Source organism: Gadus chalcogrammus, chromosome 5, assembly GCF_026213295.1.
Source record: "Gadus chalcogrammus isolate NIFS_2021 chromosome 5, NIFS_Gcha_1.0, whole genome shotgun sequence".
In the NCBI taxonomy this organism is placed as follows: domain Eukaryota; kingdom Metazoa; phylum Chordata; class Actinopteri; order Gadiformes; family Gadidae; genus Gadus; species Gadus chalcogrammus.
This window is the reverse complement of record NC_079416.1, coordinates 19605226-19630073: the sequence shown is the minus strand read 5'-3', so window position 1 is coordinate 19630073 and position 24848 is coordinate 19605226. Positions and strand designations below refer to the sequence as shown.

Below are 24848 nucleotides of genomic sequence, written 5' to 3'. Positions count from 1 at the left end.
TTCTCCTGAATAGAGGTTCCCAGTGTGAGCGGCGCACAACTCTGGACTGCGCATTTGCAGCGCAGCTATGCGCAAGCCACACCCGTCCCCTTGGTGACGAAACGGGAATCTTTTTTTTTTCTCCTTGGTGAAACTTCCTGGGTCTACTTTCATCAAGTTAGTTATGAAATCTTCCTTTCCGCGTTGCTGTTAGGAGAGGGGATATCTTTGAAATTCGGTTTATCATGCGGCAAACGTTAAAACAACCAGACCAAGTTTGTGAATCCTGCGACGCTCGCTGAAGTTCAAACACCGATCCGGCCGCTGTAACTACAAGTATGTGTTCTGTTGTCTACTTCCTCATGCCGCCGAGCTAAGCGGCTAATGCCTGGGTCAATGTACAACTCCTGCCTTGACAGCACTGAGTCATGACCTGATTGTGGTTAATATTTATCGAAAGAGGAAGACTCATTTCACAACATCAGTGCAGATATCCCAATTAATAATATCCTATCCTTTCATGATGCTCAGTGTGTAGCTATCGTGTACTGGCGCCTTCTCCACACGGACCCGGGTGGACGTGAACGTGGTAGCGGGATTGAAACGTGTACCCAGTCTTGAGTTGTGTTGTGTTTTAACGCCCTGTCAGATCCACCATGGAAGAAGGGAATAAACCTCAGCGCAAGATGTCCACGGCGGGGGACAGCCTGTACAAGATCCTCGGCTTGCAGAAGGGAGCCACTGCGGACGAGATTAAAAAGGCGTACCGGTAGGTTTGGTTATTTAGATATACTGTAGCTATATCTTTATCCCAGGGATGCATCTACACTCTAAATGCATTCTTATCTGCACTATCGGTTTAAACACCCCAACATTTTTCCCAATCAATGTAAACTTTATCCCCCAAATGTATGCCTCTCTAACTGACTCCCTTTTACTGGCAATTATTAAAAACCAATGGGTGGTTCCTGTTGCCTTGTTTCCCGTTTTAAGCAGTTGGTATCGCCGCTTTGATGAAAGGCGTCCCATACAGAATGTTTGATTTGATCTAAAACGACTCTTCTTCCACATCGTCGCAGGGGGCTTGTCCACACATGTCTCGTATAACTCAGAGCCGCTCAACCCATCAGCTGTCATCTCACACAGATCCTCTCGTTCTAAACTGTCCCTACAGGAAGCTGGCGCTTAGGCATCACCCGGACAAGAACCCAGACAACCCGGAGGCGGCGGAGAAGTTCAAGGAGATCAACAACGCCAACGCCATCCTCAACGACGAGAACAAACGCAACATCTACGACGAGTATGGCTCCATGGGGCTCTATGTGGCCGAGCAGTTCGGAGAGGATAGCGTCAAGTACTACTTCCTCACGTCAAAGTGCTGGTTCAAGGTGAGGAACCAGCCAGTCGCGAAAGGGGGGTGAGCCTGCTGTGCCTGTGTAGTAAATGAGATTAGTCACTTGATGGTATCCGATCGGTGTATAGAATTGGTTACTCGGCGACACCCAACACTGCAATTTAGGCAGTATCATGCTACAAAGTTCACCAAGGTGTTGTTGAGTATGATGATACGGTATTAATTATACAGGTATTTCGTATTTTATCTTTTTAGCCGGAGCAACTTGCATTGAACTCTGATACATGTTAAAGGGGGCATGTTATGCCACCAGGTGTAAGTGTGATCAGCCCTTACACGTCTCTTCAAAACCTGCCTTTTCCTGTGCCTGGGTAACATCACAAGTGGGCGTGTCCACCTAGATGTAAACCTGATTGATCCGTCTACCAGCATACCCAGTAGCTGTAGCAAATGTTTCTTATCTATCCGTCATACATCTATGTGGACATGCCCACACGTGACGTCATTAAAACACAGGAGAGTGCTGATTTTCAAACGGCTTGTAATGACCCCTTTAAGGCCGAGGCTGAGACATTATTAGTGATCAAACACATGACCTTCCTCGTCCTGGGATCGACCTCCCTCGTCCCCACGGTGCTGCTGACGCCTCTATGCAGACATTGTGTTGTAAATATGGGAGTGTGTTTCTCTCCTGCAGTCCATTAGAGAGAACCCTTTCCCTGCATGGTTCTGCTCACAGAAACCTCCACAGAAGCTTCTGTGGAAGTTTCCAATGTACAGGTATTCTACATGTACATTGGTAACTGCTCTGATGACCAGCACAACGTCTGAGGAGCAGGCCTTAAAGGGCCGGGGCACCTCTCTCGCCACTTTCTTTTAGCTCACATGCTCGCTGGTGTTGATGATGTAAGCTATGACAGGAATGTGCGGTAAGGCCACCAGCATTTCCAAGCACACCTCACTCCTGCCAGTGTTTCCCATACATAGACCAATGTGTGGCGCAGTGCCACAGAAACAACACCGGGCGGCACAAATTGATTCAGCTTTTTTTCTCGCGAGTTTGAAATATAAATATCGTTCCGTTCAATCATCTCCGGTTAGCACTCTTTCTCCCTGTCATTCTCGTTCGCACAAGCACACAGAGACAAGCGCGCATGCATGCCAATGGTGCACGGGTATTCACTACCACTTATTTGATCAACCCGCGTATAACTGATACATGCTGACGCACTGACAGTTTATTCGCCCGCTCCTCCTCTCAACGCGCCTACAAAGGAAAACCCGATGCAGCGGAATATTTGGCACAGTGAAGACGGTCGGCGACATCTGGAGTTTACCAATGTGTGCTCAAACACACCTGCCCCAAATTATTGTAGACTCAGAAAAGATAATGTTAGCCTTATGAACTCAACCTTATTGATGATATTTAACATCCTGCACCCTAAGTCAGCATAGACAACGTTGGTAACGCAGCAAACGATGCGATTAACGTGAACTGCGGTTATAGTTTAGATAGATTACGGAGCTAGACTGGGTACCCCCAGCCCGTTCTGCCGGCGATTTGAATTCGCTCTGCAGCAGGGGCTGGAGCTGGTCTGCGGGAAACACTGCCTTCTCTACCGTCCACCGCCGTGTGTAGAGGTCGTGCAGTCCCGTCTTGCTCAGGATTCCATAAGCCCTCTGTAAGCACTGTTAACCCCTCGTGTGTGTGCAGTGGGCGAGAACGGTTCAGGAGAGATTACGAAACGTCACCACTGCAACTCAGTCGAAAACGCCTGTGTAAAGGCCAATGTGCTGCCAACAACCAAAACGAATTGACCTTCGTCAATATTCAAAATATCGCCCCCAGAAAGTACTCCTGGGCTCTGTTGGATCGGAACATTCTCAGTCACGCCTGGAGTCGTGTGCGCTTCATCAGTTTCACAAGCTTGGACATCCACTCAAGCACGTCCCTCTAAGAACTTGTGGTGAAGTAAAAATATGCAAAACCTTCTCACTTACCATATGGGAAAGGTGAGTTTATCAGCATATCTGTGTTCCTTGTAGAGTGGTTCCGATACCCGATACCGCCTAAAACGCAGCATCGGGCATGTGACTAGCTTATTTACAACACAGGCAGAGAACACCACAAACACATGCAGTGTTAAGCCAAACGCACGCTGACAGCCCCGTTACTGCCGACGTGCTAGCCCACACCGGTGGCGGCTAGGCACTCGGGGGCGCGCCTCCCCGCTAACCGTCACGCCACTGGTCTATTCCCTAGCGTCGCCGCCCCTGATAAAGCGCTTTTTTAACGCCGTTTTTTGTACATCCCGACTTGATACAAGGTCCTGTACGTATGGAGGTTGTTGATGCTGTAGACGAATGATTCCCGAATGCAAAATGAATGAGCAATGACGGTGAATAAAGTGACTAAACCGTAAACAAAGGGACCGACGGTACATAAAGTAACTATGAATTAATGTGTCTATCATTGTAAGCACAAAGAGAGGATCATGGGCATCAGGGCCATATATGTAGTCATAAAACAACTGGCATAACGTTAGGGTAGCCTATACCGAGTATGTTTGTTGATCTGCTGCTTTCAAAATACAATCACAACGGTGCTGCAGCGCAACGCTTCCTATTGGTGCTAGGGGCGGCATTTGACGCGCCGATTCTCGGAATCTGGAAGGGAAAATTGGAATCGGAACATCTCTGGTTCCTTGTTCCTTGCTGATCACACAACAGACCTGCACACACTTATAGCATTGTGTAGTGCTAGTAGGATAGGGGTATATTTTTAATAAAATATGCCCCTATATATGTAATGTAGTGCTTTTCGTCAACTTTTTCATCCTATGTATTTATATTACTGTATCTTGTTATCCTTTTAATGTTTAATCCCATGTTTAGGTATTATTGTGTCTTGTTTAGATTTGTAGTTCTTATTGTTCTTACCTGCCCAGGGACTAAAGGTGGATAATAGCAGTTTGCTAAAACCTGGTACAATGCACCTCTCCTTGCTCTAAACAAGGTCTATGTTGTTTATTTTTGTACATTGTCCCTGTTCAAATAAAGTTACGTTCATGACATTGGGCCCTCACCCTTTCAGCCTTCAGACGTTAATGAAACCGACCCGGCGTGTAGCCTGTTCATCCTCTCGGTGCCCTGCTGTGAGCCCCTCCTGGGTTCAGCCCGAGTGTGCCCCTCGCTGTAGCTAAAGGACCCCCTTCTCTCCCCCCCCCACAGGCACTGGTGGTGTGCTGCAGCCTCTTCACCTGCTGCTGTTGCCTCTGCTGCTGCTGCTTCTGCTGCGGCCGCTGCGGCAAGAACCTGGAGGGGGACGGCGACCCCTACATGGACCCAGAAGACCTGGAGGCCCAGATCAGGGCCGAGCAGGACGCAGGTGAGTGGGGGGGGGGTCACATTTCTGTTCTCCCTGCTGAGTCTCCGACGGGTAGAGCAGGTTTTCTTTAGGTCTGCTTACATGTTGGTTTGTTCAACGCCTCATCCCCTTCAAGCTGTAAAGATCACCAGGTGTCCCTGAATCAGCGACCTTTGGGTGACGGACGCTGGGACCGCAAAAGCGAGTGTGGCCTGTTTTTATTGTGTCACATTCCAGCGTCATTCTGTGCGCTGGAATTCTTACGACGAGGCAAAGGTCATCTGTGTGGGACAATAACACACAGTAGTGATCAATTATTTGGAAAGGTTGCATTTTTAGCAAATGGAAAAACCGAGTAAACAGAGGGGAAAATATGTAAATAATAAACTGGGTTATTCCATGTCTGTCAGCAATACAAGCCAAACAACATAAAATCCAGATAAATAAATCCCATAAAAAATAATCTCAGTAAATGCCGTCTGTTGATAAAGAGCTATAAAGATTGATACACCTGTATGCAGTTCACTGCAATATTTTATTCCATTAAAGCGGTGATGTTGTTCTACTAGGTGGAGTGTGTTTACCCATGACAAGCCGTTTCAAAATCTGCCTTTTACTATCTTTTAGTGACAACACAAGTGGGCGTGTCCACCTAGATGTACACTGGATAGATATGCATGCTGATCTATCCAGCGTACCTCTAGGTGGACACCCCCGCTTGTGATGTCACTAAAACCCAGCAGAAGGCAGATTTTCAAACGGCTTGTGACGGCTGATCACACACGCACCTGGTGGCATCGCATCCCAATTTTAATATTTCAATAACATTCGACACTTGGTCGTCCACACACTCCTCTTCGTCCTGCAGCCCACAGTGGAACACTCTAAACGTGAAATCCCTCCATTGAAAAATGCCCTCTGACATCTCTTGTTCCACAGCCAATGGGGAGACAGTAGTTGAGCAGCCTAGCCCCACGCCCTCGGGTGCCCGGGCCGCAGGTGATACCCCAGCTATGGCTCCCCGTGCTGGGCTGAGTCCCAACCGCCGTGACCCCCCCCCTCTACCCCGCCGCTGCTGCTACTAGCCCTTCTAACCGCCGCCGTTCACTTTGGTAGAACTCGAGCGAGTCGAGGCATTTACATTTACTTTACCATTCAGGGCAGTTAGCATAGGCTTTATCCAAAGTGACTTACGATAGGTCAATTTGTCCGAAGAAGGAGAAACAACAATATGTCGCTGTTGGTACAGGAAGGATGTTCATAGAACCAAGTGCCAAGCACTAACAAAGTGGCAAGTATACTTGGAAAGGAGTTAAGTGAACCCATTCCCCGTGCACAACAAAGATAGCTAGGATAAGATGCTACATAAGTGCAAGGACATACAACACACAATAATTGCGGTCATGTCCAGAACAAAACTGCTTAATCAGGTTTGGTTTTGTGACCCGGTCTATAAATGTATAGCTGGTAGGATAACGCTTTTATGCGAAGGTAATTCAGGTACAGGTTAGTTCTCGGGACATTGGGAGTCGGACCCAGAACCTTATGACTGGGAGTCCAACACCCTAACCGCTAGACACTCTTGTACATGAGTGGCAAAGAGGATTTGTGTGTTGCAAGTTTGCGATGGTTTGGCAATTTGAATTATGCGAAATTAATCGATTTCATATAATGCCATTTGAGTTGAAAGTTGAAATATTTTCAAAGATAAAGTACAGTGACTAGCGATATTCATGGGTACCAGTGGGATTCTAACCATTAACCCTGGAGGTGTTAAAGCCATGCTCCACCAGCTGGGCTAGCAAGGATCCACATATATGGACAGAAACCGCTTTGATGCGATTAGAATGATCAGAATAGAAAATACACTGAATAATTTAAAAGGCTTGTTAAATATCCTCAATGTTTAAACACGGTTGGTCATTGTATACAGGAGAAGAGGCAGGACTGTGGTTATTTATTTCAGCCTCTCCACGTTAGCTGTTTGCCGCAGGTTTATTTGTGGTTTGGGTTGAGTTCGATTATTTGATCTTTATCCCATCACAGTTGTTCGGACTTCTACGTCTTTAACATTAGACATTTGACCTCTTCACCGAAACCGTTCAAACTGTCAAACGACTGCTACCAAAGTGAAATATTCATTGCATTGCATTTATTGTCCATTATATTAACCCTTTTTAATATTAATACCATTAATCTGTGTTGATGAGCAATTAGGCTTTCCGTCTGTTGGTCTGTTTTTAACATGCTTGTCTGTATCATGTTGCTAACGCTGGCTGATGGCAAATCATAGGCTTCTACGCGCTGACGGCATATTAACATGTTAACATTAACCAAGTTGGTGCTCCATTGGAAGCCAATTGTTTCGTTAACATTCCCCGCTGCTGATCTTCACAAACAAGTCACATCTTCACATTTCAGCTCCTTAAAAGAAAAACCTGAACCATATTTATGAGCTTGCGATTTTGTTTGCCGTTTTTCTCACACTGCCCTCCGCTGCCCCCTGCAGGCGAGAACACGCCAATTGTCATCCAGCCCCACGCGGCAAACGGCGGCAGTACCGAGTCCATCGACAAGGACCAGGCCGTCTACCAGCTCACCATCCCGGCTGAGGAATGAGCGGGGACCCGGTGTCCGGGTCTTTCAAGGTCTTCAGGACTTTATGACAGACCGTGGGGGGAACACCCCCACTGGAGCCACGCCCACAGTGGATAATGAATAAAGTTGTGAATGAGACCAGGGAGAGAAGAAAAAAAGAACGGAAAAGGCCTGAAAGAGGATTTCTTTTTGGATTTTTTTTTTTTTTTACAGGAATTAAACCGAAATTAGAGGATTTTCTTCGTTTCTTTTATTTTTCCTGATGCCAAAGTTTCACGATTTATTTCGTGAAACGTTCTTATTTATTTTTACAGAATTGTTTTAGGCTCTTTCCTTTAGATTTGTTGGAATTGTGGATGAATACTTTGTTGCACTTCAAGGCGGATTGGAGAGCGTTTGACCCGGCCAGCATTGCCCCAACAGCCCGCGGTGTTGGTTTCTAAAGGTAAACGTTTGAATCTCTGCTTACTGCTGCTGACGGTCGAGACCACAACTCGGGAAAACCGCTCGTTTCGACTGAAAAAAAATAATTTTCAGCATGTATCACGTCATCACAAGCACCATCATAAACGTCTTCCGATTGGCCGTTTGTGAACGTTGTAAACCATGAGAAGCATGGAAGGTCGGGACTATATTTGATTCTTCGTTCCCCGGTGTGTAGGCACTGTAGAATACTCCAGCATCACGCCAATAAGAAACTAAGATGTGCTCATTTGTTTTTTTCCGGGTGAAATGCTGAGAAAACCATTGATTCACGGGGTGGAGGGGGATTTTAAATGACGTAGATGTACACGAATCTTCCGTGTTTGACTTTGTTTTTAATGTTAAATCAGAAATAGCCTAGCTACTGTATAGGTGTATTTGTAATTTACATTCCACCAAATATGTTTCCCCTTATAAAAGTACCACTGAAATGTATAAAGTGTATATATGAAATGTTGATGCATCTCTCTTTTCTGAACTGCATTTCAATTTTCAATTAAATTTTAAACTTCTCACGTCAACGTCACTTTGGTTCCCTTTATGCGCGTTGAAACGTCAAATAGTTCCTCCAGTATCATGTCACGTCATCCAAATATCTGCATTCCTCTGCGTGGTCTGTCTCCTGTAAAGTGGGTGACGGGGCATTGGAACCCCCGCAAGTCTGCATATCCACTCAATCCAAACGAACCACCCGGGGCTGTAAACCAATACTCAATCTGGTCTACGATGACGCTATTGGTTTAATAGTTGACGATTTTGTTTTGATTGCGTTTGTCGGTCACACTTTAAAATCATTTCCACGAAATAAATGTACGGACGAGGATTAGGTCCACATGTGATTCTTTTTTTTTATTTCTGACTTTATTCTCAGAATTCTCACTTTAAAGTCAGTAGGCCTACGAACTCCAAAAAACACATGTGGCCCTAAATCCTCTCCCTAACGTATGAATGTTTTCGACCTTCCAAAATGATAACAAGTATTCCTGTTGTGTAAACTGGGTCAAAGTAAAAGGCTTATTAAACGGGATATGACTGGATCCATTCCTCGATCCTTGAATACTGTATATTTGAAGCACCATTATCCTTGTGATGTTTGTCAAGGGGCCCCTTACTACTGAGTCTGCGCAGAACACGAGAGTCAAGCTGTCTTCTCTACTGTAGTTTCTCACGCCTCCGTCGTGCACGGTGTGCCGTGAGCGCGCACACACCTGCGTGTTGTTTGTGCGCACACCTGCCCTGCTGCGTGTTGTTTGCGCTCGCACCTGCCGAACACAGTGGCTACCACAGAGGCTCGTGTAGAATGAGTTGTTAACATTAATGTAAAGGGGGAAAAGTCATTTGACTCCCTATGGATTTTGAGACGCGTCATCTGCTGGAGGAAAGCGGCTCAGAGTTCCTCGGGTAGGCGTTCGTCTTTCAACGCTTTTCTTGTTAGTTTTTCAACCCTTTCTCACCAATGCTATAATATTTAATCATTAAATCATACTTGTTGATTGCCTTTACACGCTTTATAGTGTGTTTGTGCGCAAATAGCGTTTGCGTAATTATCGCCCACCCACTTTCCGGCCGTCGGACACGATGCCCAACAGGTGTCAAACTTTACCGTTCGCATCGTGGCAGGACGTCCCGGAGCGCAGCGGAGCAAGAGGTTGGATCGCTTTGCTGCACGGAGGAGGATGAGGAGGACTCGGTCCAGGTGGGAAACGGGCCGGTACTGGACAGCGGGCGGCGGTCTGCCGGACACTGCCACGGCGGGAACAATGACAAGGCCCACGTGGCGTCCTGGGCCGCGCGGAACGAGAAGCGAACCGCCAGGAGGAAGCTGCTGCTGGCGTGCGCCGTCAGCCTGGTGTTCATGACCGGAGAGGTCATCGGTGAGGGCCGGCACAACGAAAAGACACGATAACAGGCGTCTGGTCATGCGCAACATATTGTTAAGTATGAAACCCAACCTGGGCGTAAGGTTGAAACCCAACCTTACGCCCAGGTCTTGTCCCTGCACTAATTCCGATTCCTTTAGTTAGCAAACGACTTGTTCCGTAGGAACAGGCCCTACTGAGGGGTCCAATGAAGCGATTCTAAAAAATTAACCCTTTCGTCTCCAGGCGGTTACGCGGCGCAGAGCCTGGCCGTCATGACGGACGCCGCTCATCTCCTCACGGACTTCGGCAGCATCATGATCAGTGTTTTCTCTCTGTGGATCTCCGCCCGGCCCCCCACCGACACCATGACCTTCGGCTGGCACCGAGCAGGTGGGACTGAGACCAGTGCACTCTGAACCGGTTGGCCTGCGGTGCTGAATGCGAAGAACCAAAGCGTCTATGGGTGCCACACACGAGGGTCTCCTGTGTTCTGTATGTTCTGTGGTCTTGCTTGCTGCGCTATCACTTTGGGTGTTGGGCGGGTTCACCTGGGCTCGGGGGCCGGCGGTGGGGTTCATGTCATGTGTGATGGCATCCACCTGTTCGTCGGTTTTTGGCATTGACCGAAAGAGAGAGTGAGCTTGGGAATGATTAAGTTATGTTGACCGCACGACAATCAAAGATTTGGTCACTGGTAACAGTTTGTATCGTACGACCAAGAATAAAACATCAACGCAAACATCAAGAAGTCGAAGTGAATATATCATTTTTATATTAATGTAAATATGTACTATTACATTATTAATATGTCGTTATATGCACAATAATCCTTTCACTCGAACCACTGATCCACGTAGTTCCTCTGCCCTCCCTAGAGGCCATGGGAGCGCTTGTTTCTGTGCTGTCCATCTGGGCCGTGACCGGGGTGCTGGTGGTGCTGGCGGGGCAGCGGATCCTAGACGGAGACTACGACATCAACACCCGCATCATGCTGCTCACCTCGGGTTGCGCCGTGGGAGCCAACGTCCTGTGAGCCTGACGGGGGACTTTTATTTTGTAGATATCTACCATTAAGGAGCAGGTGGGAGGGAGTTGGAGGGTTTGAGGTATCTTGCTCAAGGTGGCCTACATGTTTGGCAACCTGCAGGCAACCTACAGCGTTTCGAACCAAGAACCTTTGTACAGGGAGTCACACCCTCTTCTATAGTTTAAATGAAGGATAAACGAACAGAGGAGAATCAAACCCACAGATGCACAGATGCATGGTCCTTGTGGGCCATCAGAATGCTTCACTGTGTTCTTCAATATCATTGGTCGAGCGCCTCTCCTGTGTTCCAGGATGGCGTTGATCCTGCATCAGTCGGGGGGCTCCCACGGCCACAGCCACGCGTTGACCTCTGACCCCCTGGGGCGCAAGGGCAGGAAGGGGGGCCACGCCCACGGCAACACGAGTGTGAGGGCGGCGTTCGTCCACGTGCTGGGCGACCTCCTGCACAGCGTGGGGGTCCTGGTCGCCGCCACCATCATCCACCTGAGGGTCAGTTTGCCGCCGGCGCCGACGTAGTGTGAGTCGAGGTTCTAGATCTGGTTACCCATAATGCACCATTTAAAACGATTGTGTACAACCGATATGAACTGAACTCGTATCCGTACTGCATGACGCATAGTGCTTCGAATTTTCATCGGATTAGTCCGATAAACGATTTTGCGAATTTCGGTACAGTTCGGGGTAGCTCTAATAGGCGTGATTGGTGTTTGATTTGTTTCGCACCGAAGTCTGAATGATTTGTTTGTCTTCTAGGATTTTCATGGTTGGTGTGTTGGAGACCTCAAGATAAAAACCTTTTATTAGTTTACATGAGTTTTATGATGTCAATCTATACCCACACTCCAGGCCATTTCCGACTGAGCCTATAAAACAAACCTCATTTGAGTTTTTACTTAATGAGCACAATAAATAAAACGTGAATAGTCATGATGTTTATATCCTTCTCTTCCCCAGCCTGAGATGAAGATGGCCGACCCTATTTGCACCTTCCTGTTCTCCGTACTCGTCCTGGCCACCACCTCCACCATCATTAAGGATGTTTGCCGAACTCTAATGGAAGGTAAACGGGGAACAGGTTGGCCTTAGCTTCGTTGACCTAGTTAACGCCCACACACACCTACCTAGAGGTAGCACTGAGGACCTAGTTAACGCCCACACACACCTATCTAGAGGTAGCACTGAGGACCTAGTTAACGCCCACACACACCTATCTAGAGGTAGCACTGAGGACCTAGTTAACGCCCACACACACCTATCTAGAGGTAGCACTGAGGACACGGGTTTACTGGCCTTTCATTCAGCTTTCAGTCGTGATTTAGCTTTGTTTTCATTTAGTTTAATAGTGGTTGGGTTTAGGTGATAGGGGTTATTGAAGGTTGAGGCTTCAGGGATACAAGGGGAAGGGATGCATCATGGGAATTAGTCGTGGAAAAGTCTCCACTGAAACACTGTGTGTGTGTGTGTGTGTGTGTGTCTCTACTGAAACACTGTGTGTGTGTGTGTGTGTGTCTCCACTGAAACTGTGTGTGTGTGTGTGTATGTGTCTACACTGAAACACTGTGTGTGAGTGTGTGGGTGTGTGTGTGTGTGTCTACTGAAACACTGTGTGTGTGTGTCTACTGAAACACTGTGTGTGTGCGTGTGTGTGTGCGTGCGTGCGTGCAGGTGCCCCCAGCGGGGTCAGCGTGCCGGAGGTGAAGGCGGCGCTGCTGGCAGTGGGCGGGGTCGGGGCCGTGCGTGAGCTGCACGCCTGGAGCCTCAGCGGGACGCACTCCCTGGTCTCCGTTCACGTGGAGACGGGTGAGCGCTCGCCACCGGCTCCAGAACATATTCATATGACATATTAATATTAATACACGTATAGATATTGTTTTAGATGTATCGCTTTTAAGTATTACAGTAAAGATGACCGTAAACCGTTCCCAGTATACAACAAAGATAGCTAGGATGAGTTGCTACACGAGGCTAAGTACTATATTTAAGTGCCAGCACGTACAACGTACAATAAGTGCATAACCATTTCATTCGAGGGGTGTGTGGGGGCAAGGGGGAGGCTATGAAGAGTCCAGTCCAGAGGCACTTTCTAGAATCTTTAGGAAACCATGACAACACACTTTAAATGCTTTCTAAATGCTACCTGGTTGGGGAGATGGGCTGAAATGGACGTTAAAACCGTGGCCGGTGGGGGTCCGAGGGGCTCTAGCCGTGGTGCTCAGAGGGTCCTCTGCGTTAACCCCCTCGGCGCTGCGGCCCCCCTGTGTTCAGAGGAGACGGCGGACCCCCGGCTGGTCCTGCAGGACGTCACGGCCCAGCTGCGAGAAGAGTTCGGCTTCTCCGGCGCCACGGTCCAAGTGGAGCGCTACTCCTCCGAGGGCGGGCCTGCTGGCCCCTGGGGGGCCGGGCCCCCGGCGGACTGAAGGGGCCGTGGGCCCCCGGGGGCCCCACCGCCGCCCTGGGACCCGAGGCATCGGACAGCCACTTCCTGGGACGCTACGTCACCGATGAGGCGTCACGGAGGGCGCCGAACATCGCCCTGTACGGTACGCGTTACCTCGAGGAACGATGTCAGGTTCGGACGTTCTCCGGCTCCCTGTTCCCGGTCTGTGATGGTTGAGGAGGCCCCCCTGATGTGTTCAGCCGGACACACCGTCTTCACCTTCAAGCTCTCCGGGGACATCTGGAGAGCGTGAAGCTCTCCAGATGTCCCCGAGTCTGTGCCTTTTGATGGACCTCGCTCGGACTCCCCAACGCAGAACCAGAAGCGTGCACGCCGGTGTGGAAAAAGCCCCGGTCCACCTTCACCGGCTGTCTGAGCATCATTCAGGCTTCAGGGCCGCTGAAGGATCATTAAAAGCTAATCTTTTGAAGACAGAAATAAAGATTATTTCTAAATTAAAGTTAGTGATTATTGAACAATTATGGAAAAATGTAAATTTAGAGACAATGTCTGAGCTCCAACACTGTTTATCTCTCTCTCTCTGTGTGTGTGTGTGTGTGTGTGTGTGTGTGTGTGTGTGTGTGTGTGTGTGTGTGTGTGTGTGTGTGTGTGTGTGTGTGTGTGTGTGTGTGTGTGTGTGTGTGTGTGTGTGTGTGTGTGTGTGTGTGTGTGTGTGTGTGTGTGTGTGTGTGTGTGTGTGTGTGTGCGTGCGTGCGTGCGTGCGTGCGTGGACGATGGCTGGTTTAAACAGCCACACCTGGCTCCAGGCACCTAGGTGTTTTATTTCTTGGCTCCTCCTCAACAAAAGACACATGGTGTCGTGTCGGAAGGCGACCGTAAAGTAAACCGGTTTATTGTAAGGTCGCAGACAATGGGGCCACAACAATGGTTCTCCCTGTTGTCATGCAGGAGACCTCTTCCTTAATGCCAGTGGGAGTGGCTGGTTGAACCTGTTAACCACACTGATGATTACAGAATGTGCAACAGGTGTGCAGAATCACCCAGTCCAATCAGACCAACTAGGGCCAGGTGAGGCTGCTTCAACCAGCCATTATCCACACACAATCCTTTTGTATTTTCGTTCAACTAGTGAATCATTTGATTTCAGAATTCGGCTCATTATCAACACAAGCAAATGTCAGATTTCAAAATATATATTTGTATCTTATCTGTGTTTAAATTTCATCAATAATATTTATAACATAGGCCTTATTTGGAAAAACCCATTCGCTATTGTAGGAATGTCGTTATTTGCCTCGGTGGCCTCTAGGCTTTGTTAAGCGTTGTCTCCAAGAAATAAATAATAGAACACGAGATTAACACAATGCCATAACAATATAACTGCAAATCATTCAGTATCCATTAGATATAGCATATACAAGTAGTATTAGATTCGTATACTATACTTATACCAGTAGCAGGGCCGTTGCAACAAGTCCTGGGCCCCTATACAAGAGGTACTGATGGGCCCCCCTGCGCTGAATTGTTTGCGGGGGGGGGGGGGGGGTTTAAATGTATCATCCCTATTGCATTTAGGGTACTACTTGATTGACGAAAATTGTCGGTCGGACTTTGACCAATGGTTTTCAAGACTTCAAAGATTGTTTCAAGGCTGTTTCACTTGACCCAATCGCTACAATAGGCCGGTTTAGTTCACCACAGTCTCTCCCCTTCAGGACCAGGCCGGTAAGGCCGTCCCTCCGGTCCGTCTGGTAGGCGTGCTGGAACATCTCCTGCAGGCCCCCCCTGGGACCAAGCGTAGAGCATGCCCGATAAGGAGACCTGAGGGTGGAATATTATCTGGACTCTTGTGGGTTTTCCGCCACATGGCCGCAGAGCTATATCAGCGAGGGGAGGGGAAAAAGAGCGAGGTCAACTTCAAAACACTACACGCTGACGTTCATGTAGTGAACTCTGGTTAACCGGGGTCCAGATAAACTAATCTCCAGTCTCCACTCTAATGTTTGAGATTTTGCACTGAGGTTGTGATGCACTGAGGAGCCCTACTGCTTGGTGTTTGGCTCCCCCTAGTGGTTCCTAACAGCCAGGACAAGCTCCTCAGGACGGTCGGACACCATGCCGAGCTGGTTCATTCATAGCAACCTATACCATTCTACTTGCTGTAGTTTGGTCTGGCTTTGCGAGACTAATAGCAACCCGACCGAGTAACAATTAGGTTGGATTGGATTATCATGAGCAATCATTAATTTCCCACAAAGCAGTATTTGTTTTTGAGATAGGATTTTAAACTGCACCGTGTGTAATTTATTTATATCTATAAAGTACCAAATCAAACAAAGTCGGTGCAATATTTACCTACTCAACTCTGATAGAGCGCATACACATACTGGCAATGCACGAAGAAAACCTGAATAAGTGTCGGATAATTTCCTATTGGTGGCATACACATATAGACACAATGACAACACTAAAATCACATCAAATCCCGAGATAGGGTTTATAATCATGTAAATAAACGTTTCAATCATTTATTTTCAACAATATTTATTAAATATCAATGGATTTCGGGGTTTGCAAAATAATGTTTCTTTCTGAACACCCCGATTTTTTCACATGTCACACATTTACACATTGCAAATCACACATTTGCCGAAATCATATCTATTTACAATGCAGTGATTGCAGATCTTCTCTGATCCACAACGACATCGACTTGGTTAATTGTTTAAAAATGATGACGGAAGAGTTTTCAAATTCACGTGAAAGGTAATTATCAACCCATAAGTGCCTTCCCGTTAATTTTAAAAAAGGCGTGGAGTAGCGAATCAGAGCCTGATGGCCGCCTTCAGCTTCGGGAACAGCCGGAGAGCGTTGCGCGTCGTCACCTCCAGAACCGTTTCCAACGGCAACCCTTTGATCCTACTGATGTACTCGGCCGACACCAGCAGGTTACTGGGCTCGTTGCGCACCTGTTCGGAATAAGACGATGTGGGACGCAGTGCGTTAAGACCCCTCAAAGGTTAAACCATGTAAAGAGTGGTGAGGTTTAAATTCCGGTGACCTTATAACAGTCTTGATGCTCCGACATTACATTGTGCATTAGCCTATCAATCATACAATATATGCATTTTTAACTATTAGGAGACTAAAAATAAGATTTCTAAAAGTGTGTGTATGACTTCTATAGCCTACCTGTTTGTGTGTGTGTGTGTGTGTGTGTCTGTATGTATGAGAACTATAAGCCTACCTGTGTGTGTGTGTGTGTGTGTGTGTGTGTGTGTGTGTGTGTGTGTGTGTGTGTGTGTGTGTGTGTGTGTGTGTGTGTGTGTGTGTGTGTGTGTGTGTGTCTCTCATTACTATAGCCTACCTGTGTGTGTGTGTGTGTGTGTGTGTGTGTGTGTGTGTGTGTGTGTGTGTGTGTTTATTAGTACTATAGCCTACCTGTTTGTGTGTGTGTTTGGGTTTATTATTACTATAGCATACCTGTTTGTGTGTGCATCAGTACTATAGCCTACCTGTGTGTGTGTACGTTTGTGTGTACAAGTACTCTAGCCTACCTGTTTGTGTGTGTATCTCTGTGTGTATTAGTACTATAGCCTACGTGTTTGTGTGTGTGTGTGTGTGTGTGTGTCTGTATGTATGAGAACTATAAGCCTACCTGTGTGTGTGTGTGTGTGTGTGTGTGTGTGTGTCTCTCATTACTATAGCCTACCTGTGTGTGTGTGTGTGTGTGTGTGTGTGTTTATTAGTACTATAGCCTACCTGTTTGTGTGTGTGTTTGGGTTTATTATTACTATAGCATACCTGTTTGTGTGTGTATCAGTACTATAGCCTACCTGTGTGTGTGTACGTTTGTGTGTACAAGTACTCTAGCCTACCTGTTTGTGTGTGTATCTCTGTGTGTATTAGTACTATAGCCTACGTGTTTGTGTGTGTGTGTGTCTGTATGTATGAGAACTATAAGCCTACCTGTGTGTGTGTGTGTGTGTCTCATTACTATAGCCTACCTGTGTGTGTGTGTCTCATTACTATAGCCTACCTGTGTGTGTGTGTGTGTGTGTGTGTGTGTGTGTGTGTGTGTGTGTGTGTGTGTGTGTGTGTGTGTGTGTGTGTGTGTGTGTGTGTGTGTGTGTGTGTGTGTGATATAGCCTACCTGTTTGTGTGTGTTTGTGTCTGTCTGTGTGTATTAGCACTATAGCCTACCGGTTTGTGTGTGTGTTTGGGTTTATTATTACTATAGCCTACCTGTGTGTGTGTACGTTTGTGTGTACAAGTACTCTAGCCTACCTGTGTGTGTGTGTGTGTGTGTGTGTGTGTGCGTGTGTGTGTGTGTGTGTGTGTGTGTGTGAGAGAACTACCATCCTACCTGTCTGTGTTTGTATGTCTGTGTGTATCAGAGCTACTATCCTACCTGTTTGTGCTTGTGTGTATGGACTGTATGTCTGTGTTTCTCTACCTGTTTCTCTGGGCCCAGCGCCGGTGAATCTGTTTCCAGGCAGATATTCTCCAGAGGAAGCTGTTTCACCAGCTTTTGCTTCTTGGTTGAAAATGAGCAACAACCCCACACAGCAAGTTATAAACCATGAATAGTTTGAAATAACAACACAATCATCAACATGACATTTTTTTTCCTTTAAAGGAAACAAAGCAACCAATTAAGTCCTCCAACAATCAAAAGGCAATAATTTTGGCCTGTGTGATTATTTTATTGCCAAAGGTCGGCATACATTAATGAAAAAAATATAATAACTATAATATACCAAAAAAAACACATTAATCTGATTTTGTATGCCTGTTCAAATCGAATCAAACTACTCACAATCCATTACAACTCAGCATTTGCTTGATTATTATAGTTCATTTTTTATACAGTAAAGCGACCCCAGAATGTAAATGTATTACTAATTGATTGACTAATGATTGAATAATTGTGATTATCAAATCGGGTCAAATAATGGCACTTCTCAAGTGTGTCCTAATAGTTGCCTCGGTCTCTCAGTATACCTGTTCACTCCTGATGATGGAGGGAGGGATGGAGAAGAAGTAGCCTGCCTTCACCCCTTCCATGGCCACAGAAGGCTTCCCGTCGAAGGCATGGAGCAGGGCCTTCTCCACACCTGAACCAGGGGGAAGCGTCAATCAAACTAAATTAACAGTACACTGCAGTACAAAGTGCTGAACAAGGGCACCAAGAGATTGGAGTAAGAATATACAAGTTCATAGAGTTATAAAAACATCACATACACACACAACCTGAAAAAGGAATGTTTTAACATTCAGCAATGGAAATATTGTAAAATTGTGTTGTAATCAGAATACTCTTTGAAATTTAGCAGCAGAATTCAGTTTAAGCCTTACTCAGGTTAAGCGGCCATCTTGGTTCTATACTGCATTCCGTTCCATTCCATTTCCAGCATTTACAACCAAGTTGGAGTCACCAAGGCCACTATAGCGAATAAGTTGACTGGAAGTGGAGAATGGGATTTGAACCTAGTACCTTGTTCTTTTAGCAGCTGGATGGTTGGTCTTCCTGCAGATCTCGAATGGACGTTCCTAACAGTCGGAATTACACAGGGCTTGACATTGTGGGTTCAAGAATAATGATGGCATAACAGCACTTGACTCATTTACCAATCGCAATCTAACCTACATTGATATCTGCTGGGTATTATCAAGACTGCCTGTCCAGTCAAGTATGGAAAGCCAAGAAGGCCACTAACTGGCCCTAGAATGGCGCGGTAAAAGTGCTAAACCGCACGGAAGCCGTACGGAATCCGTACAGAATCCGTGCGGTTTGGCAGGAATTCTGTGCTGTTTAGCACTTTTACCGCGCCATTCTAGGGCCAGTTAGTGGCCTTCTTTGCTTTCCATAGTCAAGGGCCACAAAGCACACCACACAAGCAGCCTTTACAAAATCCACAGCCTGGTTCCTGGGAGACTCACAGTGGGAGGTCCAGTCGCTTGGCCAGCTCAGCCTGACGAACCAGGACCTGTCTCTGGATGTCTTTGGCCCCCTCCTCGCTCACAAACCTGGGCGTAAAATCGAGCCCCACCTAAGGAAAGGTTTTTTTACTTCTTTTTTTTTTAACAGCTTATGATATTCATAATCAACACTACGGCATCTACCTTTAAGACAACAATACGTTACCTCTCCGATTGCAACCAAGTGTTCTTCATATTTTTCTATGAGTGGCAAAGCAGCATCAAGATCCTGCGCAGAGAAATACATATAAAACAGCCAATCCTCATCCCCATTTCATCACGTATCGCTTAAGATCGTGAAAGCCTTTTCACCTGAAGCGAGACGCATCTCTGTACAGTCGGGACGGTCTGCTGGACAGGATGGACTCCCAAACACGGGAAGATAAACCCAGGAAATCTAAGGGAAATGTTGAAAAGTTGGATACACATCTACATGTACGGTAGACGTATGCATCTCTCTCTTGGTGTGCTGTCAAAGTTTTCCTCTTCGATGTACTTGTATTTCGTTGGAGTTCAAAGGTGGCCTACCTCTGTGACAACTCTATGATCTTGTCAAATTCTCCGTGATGTTCGGCCACAGCTAAAATCCCCAGCAATCCAGCCTGTGAAAATCCACCAAATTAACAACGGTTTGGCTGCACACCATTTTGTTTTTTAGCTCTTATAACTTTTGCACCGCTCACCTGTTTTGAACGGGCGATCACTTCCTCGATATCCTTTCAAGAAAAGACACAATTAAAAAGTTAGCATGAATGAAACGTAACCCTTTTGGTTGTAACTACAGCCAAAGTCTCCATCACTACACCTTGTCAAAGTCCTCCGAAGAGATATGACAGTGGCAGTCCACCAGCCCATGCATGTGGACAGCTCTGCGGATCAAAACATTGTGCATCGCGCATGCGCGACATGCGCAGTAACACAATAGGGCGTGTGCCGTGTGGGAGGTGTTCAAAGCCCTCAGTTCTGATTGGTCGGAGTTCAAGTGGCTGTAGATCGAGATGACAGATGATAGACCAGATGACTTCCTACTATGCGCTTGCAAACAATTCATAACTGTCATCTTTACTACGCGAAAGCACTACACACCGCTTATAGTAACTGAGACACTTCTTCTGGAGCGCGTAGACATATCGGAGACGGAGCCAGGTGACATTGTTTTCTAAGTAAACAATGGCATGGCGATGCTTGGTGGTTTTCAACGTGATAAGTGTGATAATAGGTAGCAGCAGTGGTTATGAGCCCACCTGGGAGTCCATCGACTCCCGGCCGCTTCCCGAGTGGTATGACCAGGCCAAGTTCGGGATCTTCATCCACTGGGGGGTCTTCTCCGTCCCCAGTTTTGGCAGCGAATGGTTTTGGTGAGTGCCTTCATTTCCACATTTTCACTTCCTTGTTTGTCCCAAAGCAAGACATGTCCAACATTTGTTTATGTTCCTGTTGCAGGTGGTACTGGCAGAAGCTGCATATGCAACCGTATGTTAATTTCATGAAGAATAATTATCCGCCTGGGTTTCAGTATCAGGACTTTGCCCATCAGTTCACCGCTGAGTTTTTTAATGCCAAGGAGTGGGTGGACATCTTTGCCTCTTCAGGAGCCAAGTACATCGTCCTGACGACGAAACACCACGAAGGTACAGGAACATGGTTTAAACTGTCAGAGTACTATGGGAGGAACTTACTTTGTTTTAAAGGAAATGATTATTGATATACTATATCACTATAAATACTATATCAGTGGCGATTTAAGACTCTTCTTAGGGGTGCAAAAGCAAACCTAAATCAAATATCAGCATTCCTACAAAGGTATTATAATTATTATTCATTGTTATTAATTTCCAATAAATCTTTTTTAAAAAGTAGGTAGTGAATTGCATGACGGAAACGTTTGAAAGGTTGGGTCAAACTGGTCGTTATTGCGACACACAGTTCTGTGCTTATTGGCAAATCACTTTTGGTTTCATTCCTTCCCGACTGAAGAATTTCACAAAGTGGATATGTCTCCTCACGCTCCGCGCAGGTCGAGATCATATAAACAAGGTCACATGATGCTATATAAAGGCCCCTGAGGTACATGGATAGCTCCATAGATCCTTGTATTGGTTCTATATTTATAAGCATTAAACAGTGACGTCGAAATATCACACGGTTTGACCAACTTAGTAGATGGTAGTAGATGTAGATGGCTCTGTGTTGATAAGCCGATTCATAGAATTAATTAAGAGTGAATAGACTGACCGATGGCCCTCCCAGAGAGTCCACGCTAACTAGAGATCTTCCGATACCAATTTTTTCCTTCCCGTTTCCTAATATTGAGTATCGGCCCGATTCGGAGTATATCCCGATGCAGCCTCTAGCATTGTAACCACTAATAACACTTGTTCTTCCGACTTGGTAGCTTGAACGCACAGAGGTCGCAGATGACGCGTTTCCCTTTCTGACTTTCCACCTCCGACCCTTAACCGACGCAGCATAGCACCGCACCTGTTTGTGAAGCTCTGTTCTGGCACGTGATGGTATCGACGATACCCGATACTGCATTTCAGCCAGTATCGGGGCAGTATTTCGGATACTGATATCGGTATCGAAAAAAACAACCTCAATGCTAACCCCGTGTTGCGTCGCAGGGTTCACTCTGTGGGGGTCCAAGACGTCGTGGAACTGGAACGCCGTTGACGTGGGCCCCAAGCGCGACCTGGTGGGCGAGGTGGCGGCCGCGTTGCGCTCCGGGAGCGACCTGCGCCTCGGACTGTACCACTCGCTCTTCGAGTGGTTCAACCCGCTGTTTGAGCAGGACGCCGCCAGCGGCTTCAAGACCCGCCTCTTCCCCGACGCCAAGTCCCTGCCGGAGCTGTACGACCTCGTCAACACGTACCGGCCCGAGGTGCTCTGGTCGGACGGGGACGGGGACGCCCCTGACCAGTACTGGAACAGCACGGGCTTCCTGGCCTGGCTGTACAACGACAGGTACTGGGGCTAGGCACTGTTCATTCACTCATTCATTCATTCTGCAGGCTGACTCGAGGTCCAGGTCTCCCCCACGTTTTAGTTTGAGGCTCAGAGGTTGAGATCGATCCAGAGGGGGGAGGGGACTTCCTGTCCAGGGTTTGTCGGTTCGACTCCCACCATGCGCAAGGACCACTGCATATCATCCAAAGATCTCTATTCGGTTTTATTCCGTTCCGTCTCGCTCGAGGATTCCTGCAGCTAGACTGCGGGCATTGGGGTTCAAACCAAGAACCTCAGACGCGTCTGGGACTAAACCCCCCCCCCCCCCCTGTGTTCCCCTGCAGCCCCGTGCGGGACACGGTGGTGACCAACGACCGGTGGGGCTACGGCTCCATCTGTAAGCACGGAGGGTACTACACCTGCGCCGACCGCTACATGCCCGGACACCTGCTGGCGCGCAAGTGGGAGAACTGCATGAGCATCGACCGCAAGTCGTGGGGCTACCGGCGGGAAGCGCCCCTCGGGGACTACCTCACCATCGAGCAGCTGATCACGGTGAGAAGGCCACACCCTCTGATGGATTTTAAGCCCCTGTGGTGTCGTTGTTTCGGGCTAGGTGTGACTCGGAGAGTGGTAAATGTTCAACATGTGGTTCATTCTGAGACACAAGGGAAGGGACACTTGGTTCTTGAAGCATCTCTCGAAAACGGGTTAAGATTTCAGTTTGTATTGGAAGTGGGCGGAATGCTAAATAAGCCCCGCCTGCTGTTTTTATTTGACCCAAGGTAAACCTTCGGTCCGTCTTGGATTGGGAGGACATGGCGAAGAAGCCATGTTTGTAGTGTTTGACTTATCCTCCAACTCATAAAACTGTATCTGGTGTTTTATCGACCACTCTATGTGTAGAACAGGCTATTCAGGACTTGAGTTAACACTACACATGTGTGGTCCAATGAGGTACTGGTTAGCTTGAAACAAGTGTTCTCAATAAAGCATTGACTAAAATAATTGATATCACCTCAACATGTTGACGGTGGGATCCCCGTTTGAGAACCACTGGTCTAACAAGCTGCCTGCTCGCCCCCCCTTCCCCTCCAGACCCTGGTGGAGACGGTGTCACTGGGGGGCAACCTCCTGCTGAACGTGGGGCCCACCCACGACGGGCGCATCTCCCCCATCTACGAGGAGCGTCTGCGGCAGGTGGGCGGCTGGCTGCGGGTCAACGGCGAGGCCATCTACAACAGCACGGCCTGGAGGGCCCAGAACGACACCCTCACGACCAACGTCTGGTGAGCCCGCGGTTACATCCACGCCACACTTTGATCCAAAGCGACTAAAAATAAGTACATTTGTCAGAAGAAAGAGAAAGAACAATATATAACGGCGTCGATACAGTAAGGATGTTCATAGAACAAAGTGCCAAGCACTAACAATTGTTGGGTTAACCCATTCCCCGTACACAACAAAGATAGCTAGGATAAGATGCAACACGATGCTAAGAACTATTTTTTTAAGTGCAAGGACGTACAACATATAAGTGTGTGCATTAAGTGCCGGGATGTGCAACATGCACAGTTCCCCGGGCGTACAGGCCATGAGGGGTCTGGCCTCCACAACCGGACTCACAATCACAAGTACAACGGGATAGCTCTTTGCCTGTGATATCCTTATGTACAGCATATTCATACAACGCTTATCACCGGCAAAAAATAAAAGATCTGTCTCCTCCACTACAGTATGAATGGGTTCAGGTTCGGGAGGTTGAACCTAGGCGCTTTTCATCAGGGAGTCGAACGCCCGCCACACCAGGGCATGCTGCTCCGCTCTGCCGATGGCCTCCAGCCCAGAAGAGCTGATCCACACACACACACAATCTCACCGTCGTCTCCATGCCGACCTGTGTCCGTCGTTCTTTCCCTCCCAGGTACACGTACGGACCTCAGAGAAAGGCCATCTACGCCATTCTACTGGACTGGCCTAAAGATGGAGTGGTGGATTTAGGGGCCCCGGTGCTGAGCAGCCCAGGGAGGACTCAGGTAGGGCGCTGCTTCACTCTGAGCATGCTCAGACCATGCTCATGGAGCTAGCCGCTAAATGATACAGATTTATGATTAGCATAGTACAGGTTATGCGCTAGTAGAATTTCAGCGGAACAATGTTGATTTTTTTTTTCCTACAGAGTTGACTCTTATTTTGAAATGTTGGATTTAGATTTTGAAGTGTCTTAGAATAGATTTTAGACACTTTTTCATAGTTCTTCTTCATAGTACACTAATTTTTATTGATAATTGTATAGAATGAAAGGAACTCAATGCAACGTTAACTCCCTGTCCTATCGACTTCCTTGAATAGAATAAGGAACCCCTAACATGTACGGTTTACTCTATGCTGTGTATTTCTACGTCAGGTGGAGATGTTGGGCTACGGCTCTCTGCAGTGGAACCCCATGAAGCCAAGTGGGGTGCAGGTTCGACTGCCTCTGCTGGCATTCAATCAGATGCCTTGCCAATGGGCATGGGCACTGAAAATCACTGGAGTGGCATGAACAGAAACTGCTGAAAATTTGTTTTCGATTAAATACATTTTGTGAGACTGATTTTAAGAATGTTTACATACTGGGAATATTGATTATTTTTAATAATGTGTTTATGTGTTGCATATTTGAGTGAGAATTATTGAATAAAGAAGTAAAAATTATATGTGAACAAAAACTCAATGAACTATACAATCAACAAATAATAATCGTATTTTACTTCGCTTTACTTTGATTATAGCTTTACGTCGATTCTTGTGAGTGTATTACTTCCAGCCCTCGGGCACCCTCTAGTGTC

General features: G+C 47.1%; 4 protein-coding genes across 6 annotated transcripts; 3 read left to right on the top strand and 1 right to left on the bottom strand.

The window, feature by feature from the left end:
* The first annotated feature begins 46 nt into the window (after positions 1–46).
* dnajc5gb (DnaJ (Hsp40) homolog, subfamily C, member 5 gamma b) lies at positions 47–8308 on the top strand. 2 transcript variants are annotated; one of them, XM_056590909.1, is made up of 6 exons: positions 98–315; positions 629–748; positions 1154–1367; positions 4565–4721; positions 5640–5699; positions 7210–8308. In XM_056590909.1, the coding sequence occupies exons 2-6, from the start codon at positions 636–638 to the stop codon at positions 7317–7319; spliced, it is 654 nt and encodes a 217-aa protein (XP_056446884.1). In that variant the 5' UTR covers positions 98–315; positions 629–635; the 3' UTR covers positions 7320–8308. The 2 variants fall into 2 exon arrangements, with proteins under 2 accessions (XP_056446885.1, XP_056446884.1); XM_056590910.1 differs by lacking the exon at positions 5640–5699 and having other exon boundaries at positions 47–315; positions 7210–8307.
* A 377-nt stretch (positions 8309–8685) lies between these two features.
* On the top strand, positions 8686–13557 carry LOC130382904 (proton-coupled zinc antiporter SLC30A2-like). The gene is made up of 8 exons (XM_056590869.1): positions 8686–9182; positions 9402–9655; positions 9887–10033; positions 10519–10672; positions 10982–11180; positions 11646–11751; positions 12357–12491; positions 12957–13557. Exons 1-8 carry the CDS (start codon positions 9130–9132, stop codon positions 13106–13108), a joined length of 1200 nt encoding a protein of 399 aa, XP_056446844.1. The 5' UTR covers positions 8686–9129; the 3' UTR covers positions 13109–13557.
* A 1825-nt stretch (positions 13558–15382) lies between these two features.
* Positions 15383–19955, bottom strand: LOC130382916 (putative deoxyribonuclease TATDN3). Of its 2 annotated transcripts, none has more exons than XM_056590894.1 (10): positions 19877–19955; positions 19755–19787; positions 19600–19673; positions 19384–19468; positions 19238–19300; positions 19033–19142; positions 18587–18642; positions 18094–18206; positions 17546–17626; positions 15383–16058 (listed from the first exon to the last, which is right to left on the bottom strand). In XM_056590894.1, exons 1-10 carry the CDS (start codon positions 19928–19930, stop codon positions 15915–15917), a joined length of 813 nt encoding a protein of 270 aa, XP_056446869.1. In that variant the 5' UTR covers positions 19931–19955; the 3' UTR covers positions 15383–15914. The 2 variants fall into 2 exon arrangements, with proteins under 2 accessions (XP_056446869.1, XP_056446870.1); XM_056590895.1 differs by having other exon boundaries at positions 15393–16058; positions 17546–17623.
* A 94-nt stretch (positions 19956–20049) lies between these two features.
* On the top strand, positions 20050–24712 carry fuca2 (alpha-L-fucosidase 2). The gene is made up of 7 exons (XM_056590853.1): positions 20050–20429; positions 20515–20702; positions 21696–22035; positions 22362–22572; positions 23116–23306; positions 23942–24053; positions 24425–24712. The coding sequence occupies exons 1-7, from the start codon at positions 20242–20244 to the stop codon at positions 24560–24562; spliced, it is 1368 nt and encodes a 455-aa protein (XP_056446828.1). The 5' UTR covers positions 20050–20241; the 3' UTR covers positions 24563–24712.
* The last annotated feature ends 136 nt before the right edge of the window (positions 24713–24848 follow it).